Below are 6,571 nucleotides of genomic sequence, written 5' to 3' on the forward strand. Positions count from 1 at the left end.
ATTTGTGCTACATGTTCAACTTTAGGTTTTAGCCTTTTTTTAATAATTCAAATCAATATCTGTGTGAGGTTAAGTCTTTATTTGCTCTGTCTCCATCCAGGTAGAGGAGCTAAAGTCCAGGTTGACAGAGGCAGAGAACCAAACCCTCGGAGCAGTGGAGAGCTCATCGCCAGTCAAAAGAAACAGTGTGCTCTCTAATGGAGTCAATGGTTCTCCGCCGGTTTTACCAGAGAAGCCACTGCACCGAGCCCCGAGCGCAGAGACTCACACGAAGGACTCGGCTCCTGGCACCGGAGTCATCGTAGGTTTTTCTCCAATTTGTGATTTGTCCTTAAACATTTCTCAACCTAAGTTAGTGTTTTCTTTTATTTACTTAGTTGTAAATGTGGTTTCTGTTTGTTGACCTCAGGCTCTGATGGATATCCTGCAGCAGGACCGCAGGGAGGCCACAGAGCAGCGAGAGGAGCTCTGTGATATCATCACTCGACTCCAGAGAGAGGTGCAGAGCTCTGAGGAGTACAGGGACAAGGTAATCAGATTACTAATCAATCTATACATGATACATATCATCTTTAATCAAATTTTGATTGTGTGGAGTTTGCATTTTCTACCTGTGTCTTCATGGGTGTTCCGCAGGGACTCCAGCTTCCTCCCACACAGCTCAAAGACATGCAGTTTGGGTTTAGGTTCAATAGAGATTATGAATAAACCATAGTCCATGATGAACCCCTCCCTGCTCATCCCCCCCCCCCCCATGACCCTCATAGGATAAGTGGGAGAGATAATGCAAATAAGGGTTGTTTTCATTATCGTTCATGTTTTTGCAGCTGGAGTCGCAGTGTGAGCAGCTCCAGCTGAAGCTGAGGACTCTCCATCTGGACTGGGACACTGAGCAGAAGAGGAGCGTATCCTACTTCAACCAGATCATGGAACTGGAGAAGGAGAGAGACCAGGTCAGTGTGAAACCAGCTCCACGTTTAAATTTAATGTAAGGACCCTCAGGGCCCTTTAGCCTGTTCCTTCAAACGCCCCTGTGTGTAGCCATCTTCATGATTACAGGCTGTGGAGGTAGTTGTGTATTTTGTAGTCAGCTCGGCTACAGTTGAGCCCGTTAGTGTTTAGCCTGCTGCAGATTTCCTTTCCCTCACATCAGCATGTGTCACGTTAACGTCCGTGCTTTTGCTTCCAGGCCATGCGGAGCCGTGACAGCCTGCAGCTGGAGTACACCGACTGTCTGCTGGATAAGAACCGGCTGCGTAAACGCATCGCGGAGCTGCAGGCCGACCTGGAGCAGCAGCAGGGGGAGCTGGACATGGAGAGGGAGAGGAGCCATGAGCAAATGCAGCAGAGCGACCACTGTCTGCACTGTGTGAGTTCACGTTAAGAATCTGACGATTTACACTGTAACCACAGAGTATTTCATGCAAACCCTTCTCCCCCAGTCCCACCTGTCTCTGTGCAGTGAGGACCAGTGCTATAACCCCTGCTGCTCCCTCGGCCTGGACCTCAGCCCCCGGATCAACAGCACCAACAAGCTGCGGCGAAAGGTCAGCGCTGACTTTCCACAGCACCTCCTAGAGCACCTCCTCGCTTTAGGAGGTGCTGCTGTCAATCATAAGAGCTGCTGCTGCTGCTTCTTTGCTTTCTGTGACGCATCATTTCCCAGGTGCCTTGTGCAGCACTAATGTGTTCTCTCATGTTGTTATGATGCTATGCAAGGAATGTAGCTTTTTTGACTGCAAGGGGCATTACTACAGCTAGGTCTATTGTAGTGTGGATTATGGGATGCTGTGATACATCGTTATACAACTCTTTGCGAGTTCCTACCTGCACAACACCTCTCAGCAGCTCTCAGGTTCCACGATATTAACTCGTCCCTTCCTGTGCCACAGATGCCATCTACAGGACGAACCAATGAAAACTCAGAGGGTAAGTTGGGAGCACTGGCAGCCGGAAGAGGATCTCTTAGAGAAAGAATGAACATTTTTAATATATGTCTTCTTTGCTTCCTGCTCCTTCACAGATTCCAATTCAGAGGAGAATGTCCTGATGTCGGTGAGTAATGAAAAGATCGACTCACTCATGAGCACAGGAAAGAAATAAGGAACGAAAGACCCACTTTATTTACTTCTATCCTCAGACAGAAGACAATGAGAAGGAAATAAACCGTCTCTCCACCTTCCCCTTCCCTCCTTGTATGAACTCCATCAACCGACGAGTCAACACAGAGTGAGTGGATCAGCCCTGAACTCGTCTATACACATTTCCAGCTCTTGCTTGTGATAACGTAATAACTTGTTTTTTCTGCTCTGCCAAGGTTTGACTTGGACTCGTGGGGCAGTGATGAGAATGAGAATATTACAGGTACATTTGTTTCTGACATGTTTTTTTATATGAAGCGACCGTCAGTGTCTCCTCTGCAGCAGAAACAAACTGTGGCTCAGGTTTTGTTTGGTCTCCATGTGACTTTTCAGGTGAGCAGACCGAACCTCCCCTGTGGGATTCCAGGACCTCGCTTCACTCTCATCTCTTCCCCCCAGACCTGGTCAACCTGCCGTCAGCCTCCTCACACCAACCCAGTCTCTCTGCTCCCAGGTGCAGCCTCAAAGCATTGACTTCTGTCACCTGTTAAATGTGCCCAGCAGCATCGAGCACCTTTGCGATAACACTGAGGATTCATTTCACTAGCCGTGCACGGTCAGCGCTGAGGTCCAAAGGATTCAATGGATGCTTCTCTGACCCAAACCACATTCTTCCATTTGAAATCAGTCCAGCCTTTTTGTGTAATCCTACGAACAAACACACAAACATTTAAACCGACTAACAAACAGACAGGGTGCTTTACATTTAATTGAATAAGAATAACCTCATTTGTAAGACTTGTTTATGTAATGTACGCTGCTGTGTGTGTCCCTGCCATCGTTCAGGATACCCCCTTGCTCGCCATCTTCAAGCCCCCCCCCCTCGCGGAACCACGGGAGTGCCAGTCTGGCTGATGGCATCAAGATAGTTGGCGGAAACCAGACGGGGATCTTTGTGAGCTACGTGAGAGCCGGTTCCCCAGCTGAGCAGTGTGGACTGAAGGAGGGCAGTGAGCTGCTGGAGGTTTGTGTGTGGTTTGTGTTATTGTGAGCTGCATGAAGATTTGTGTATTCTTGGGACCAACAGTCTGCAGATGTGCATTTTTTGCAAGTGAAGGAAAGTGGAAATGAAAAACAAGAACAAGTGAGATGAAAGAAGAAAGATATGCTGGAAGAAGATGAGGTTGTAACATCCAGTTTTCTCTCCTCGTGTCGTCCAGCTGGAGCGGGTTCTGTTCGGGGGGGGCAGCGTCCAGCTCGGCCAGTGCACTGCTGAGGTCGCCCACTTCTCCCTGCAGTGGTGGACTGAGGCCTCGACACTCAAACACCAGAGCAACCCAGAGGGTGAGTCCATATCAGAGGAATTAAGATATAATATAAAACTTGAATACAGTATTTTTAAGAAGTTATATTAACTCACATTTCCGACACATCGTTCTCTCCCTCCTGTCATCAGCTTACTCCAGGCTGTGCTCCCAGCTCCAGTCCTCAACGTTTATGGGCGCCGACTCCTTCTACGTGCGCGTCAATCTGAATATGGAAGCTCACGGTGACCCGCCGTCTCTGAGCGTGGCCTGTGATGACATCATACACGTCACAGACACGAGGTACAAGGGGAAATACCACTGGAGCTGTTCACTCGTGGACCCACAGACAGCCAAGCACCTGCAGGCAGGATCCATGCCCAACTATAACAGGTATGTCAATCAGACCTCGGTTTGACTGTTAATCTAAAAACGCCTCAAATTTTGGCCTTCGAGAAATATTGACTGTACAGCTCTGAAAAACTAATATTAGCCTGATTTAGCCCCGGGCAACATATTTTAATGATGTAGATTGGAGTCAATATCCTGAGATGCACTATTTTTGTCTATCAGGGCACAACAGCTGTTACTTGTGAGGCTTCGGAAAATGGCCCTGGAGCAAAAGGATTTCAAGAGGAAGATGGTTAGTCCGCAAGAACAGCAAGTATCCAGACTCTTACACAACGGGTTCCCACAGTTAACCAAACCATCACATGTTTTATTCCTACACTCAGTTCTCAAAGAAAGCCTGCGGCCGTGTGCGCCTGGTCAAAGCAGTGAACCCCAGCTGTCGTGGGATCGGTTCCTCACAGCAGGTCTTCTACACACTCAGCAAACGTAAGACCCGGGCGCCGTGTTCTCAAAGAGCGACACCAAATCTGTGTGATGAGTCATATTTCACTCTGTATTAATGTGCACATATCTGCACGTGTCCCCTCAGGTCACGACGAGCACTTGATCCCTTATAGTTTAGTGCAGCCGGTGCAGGTTCAGACCAGGAGGCCGGTGATCTTCTCCCCCTCTCTGCTCTCCCGTGGTCTCATAGAGCGGCTGCTGCAGCCAGCGACTTCTGGTTTGAGCTTCAACACATGTCCACCAGGTAAACACACACATAAACACACAAACACACACACACACACTGTTAAACTTGAACAAAAAGGATTATAATTCCTCATTTGCTCAACACATTCTACTCTTTCCTGTGTTTTCTGTGGTTTGCAGAGCCTGTCCAGGAGTCAGAGAGTCAAGTCAAGAGCGTGTTCTTGTTGGATTCCTTCAGTCCAGAGCAGGCTCTGGGCGTACGACTGGAGTCAATACAGGAAGTCATTAGTCAGGTAATACCTCACTGTCTCATTCATCTCAATAAACAGGGTCAAACCATCTTTCTCCTTCAGGGGAAAGTGTGAAGGGTGTTTGTAAGGGAAATAAATAACCAATCATATCAGTTGCCTGCATCACTTCTTTACTTGTATGGACAAAGAGGATGCCTGTGGTAAAACTAATGAATGCATATTATTTTGAATTTTGAAGAATCTCCCTGTGTGTCTGTTTTAGGATAAGCACTGTCTGCTGGAGCTGGGGCTGACCAGTGTCGAGGGATTACTGAGACAAGGGATTTACCCAATTGTCATCCACATCCGCCCCAAGAACAAAAAAAACAAGAAGCTGAGGTAAGTGCTCGTTCCTTTGCAAGAAGGAAGCATGCATCATATCATTATTATACAGAATAATACTTAATTCAGGCTCATGCAGGTTTACTTTACCCTTACACACAAAGTTCAAGTCCACTGTGACTTCACAAAACCCTTTTTTTGCTTTGTGATCGTGTCATCTGACCTCAGGGAATTTGTCGCTTGTCATTTGGAGTCAAAGATTAACTGATTAGATTTCAGTGTTCAAAGGTCAGGGTGACCTCATATGAATCTAAAAAAGTGCATGTAGACTGAAAACTGCACCTGTTAGTAAATATATAACTATTGTTTTTTCTCCAATACTTGACACAGGAAGTTTTTTCCACGCTGTGGGGAGGACAACATGATGGAGGAGGTGTGCCAGGCCGAGGAGCTGCAGCTGGAGACACTGCCCCTGCTCTTCTACACCCTGGAGCCCAGCACCTGGAGCTGCACCGATGAGCTGCTGGCAGCCATTTGCAACGCCATCCAGAGCCAGCAGAAAGCAGTAGCATGGGTGGAGCTGGACAGGCTGCAGTAGAGGAGAGATGACTGTGTGCTGAGTATTCAAACCAGTGCTGACCAGACTCTCCTGTCTTTGAATAAAGAATCTGGCAGCAAACCACAGTCAAGTCTCTGGAGAGGATTAATATAAGTGATTAACATTTGCTGTTAGATCTCCTTACTATTCTAAGTGAGTGAAACTGACATATGTGCATGTAAATAAACAGACATTTCATAATTCACACCTATTTAGCCCAGCTGGACTGTCTAAATTGTCTAAAAGTTAAATCCTCTCTCAGCAGATACGTATCTGCAATTGGTTGTTTTTAATCAGCATGAATTATGTATTGTTTCTTTTTTTCCCCAACTCAAACATGTGAAGTTATAATATATAACCAACATGCACTTTCAAAATTAGATTTGAAGATCACACAAGGTGCTAATTTTTTACAGCACATGCATCAGAAGTCATGAAGACAGTGAAGCTGTGAGGACGCAGAGAGGATGAAGGCTCAAGTGAAGGAGTTTGTTGTAGGAACAGATGCAGGGAGGGTAAAAATCTTCTCATCCACACTTTGAATTTTTTTATAAACTGTCCTTTTTTTAGTTGATATAATCTTTAGGATATAAATCAATAGCTCAGATCATGTAATGTAAGTATACAGATGATATAACTGTAGTTATATGAACACATTTTTAAAAGGATTCAAAAACTTGTAAGACTGCAGGTCAGCGAGTGTCGTGTTTTTATTTACACTACAACAGAAGCTTTATTTCACTGTGACCAAATGAGTCTATGTTGTGACTGACTTTGTTTTTTAATTTTGTTTAAGAATAAATGAATGAAAAATTGAGTTTTACTTCATTTGTGTCCTTAAATACATAAAGCAGCCTTGGGAACCTTGAAAGGGGCTATAAAAATCTGGTATTATTATTATTAGAAGTATTAGAAGTAGCATTACATCTGCCAAAAATACTGTGATTCATTTGTGCTGCTCGCTTCCTTTTCTTA

At 45.7% G+C, this 6,571-nt stretch overlaps 1 protein-coding gene across 1 annotated transcript in view; it reads left to right on the forward strand.

The window, feature by feature from the left end:
• The window catches only part of zmp:0000000896 (caspase recruitment domain-containing protein 10), a 13,684-nt gene extending 7,271 nt beyond the window's left edge, over positions 1 to 6,413 (forward strand). The window contains exons 7-25 of the mRNA XM_053443663.1: positions 101 to 301; positions 410 to 529; positions 828 to 953; positions 1,190 to 1,369; positions 1,443 to 1,547; positions 1,893 to 1,929; positions 2,024 to 2,055; positions 2,141 to 2,229; positions 2,318 to 2,364; positions 2,475 to 2,595; positions 2,928 to 3,105; positions 3,302 to 3,425; positions 3,538 to 3,778; positions 3,959 to 4,028; positions 4,120 to 4,222; positions 4,326 to 4,484; positions 4,607 to 4,719; positions 4,940 to 5,055; positions 5,389 to 6,413. Coding sequence (XP_053299638.1) covers positions 101 to 301; positions 410 to 529; positions 828 to 953; positions 1,190 to 1,369; positions 1,443 to 1,547; positions 1,893 to 1,929; positions 2,024 to 2,055; positions 2,141 to 2,229; positions 2,318 to 2,364; positions 2,475 to 2,595; positions 2,928 to 3,105; positions 3,302 to 3,425; positions 3,538 to 3,778; positions 3,959 to 4,028; positions 4,120 to 4,222; positions 4,326 to 4,484; positions 4,607 to 4,719; positions 4,940 to 5,055; positions 5,389 to 5,596 — 2,370 coding nt within the window. The 3' untranslated portion in view covers positions 5,597 to 6,413. The remainder of the gene's footprint in view (positions 1 to 100; positions 302 to 409; positions 530 to 827; positions 954 to 1,189; positions 1,370 to 1,442; positions 1,548 to 1,892; positions 1,930 to 2,023; positions 2,056 to 2,140; positions 2,230 to 2,317; positions 2,365 to 2,474; positions 2,596 to 2,927; positions 3,106 to 3,301; positions 3,426 to 3,537; positions 3,779 to 3,958; positions 4,029 to 4,119; positions 4,223 to 4,325; positions 4,485 to 4,606; positions 4,720 to 4,939; positions 5,056 to 5,388) is intronic.
• The last annotated feature ends 158 nt before the right edge of the window (positions 6,414 to 6,571 follow it).

Source organism: Pleuronectes platessa, chromosome 16 (assembly GCF_947347685.1).
Source record: "Pleuronectes platessa chromosome 16, fPlePla1.1, whole genome shotgun sequence".
Taxonomy (NCBI): domain Eukaryota; kingdom Metazoa; phylum Chordata; class Actinopteri; order Pleuronectiformes; family Pleuronectidae; genus Pleuronectes; species Pleuronectes platessa.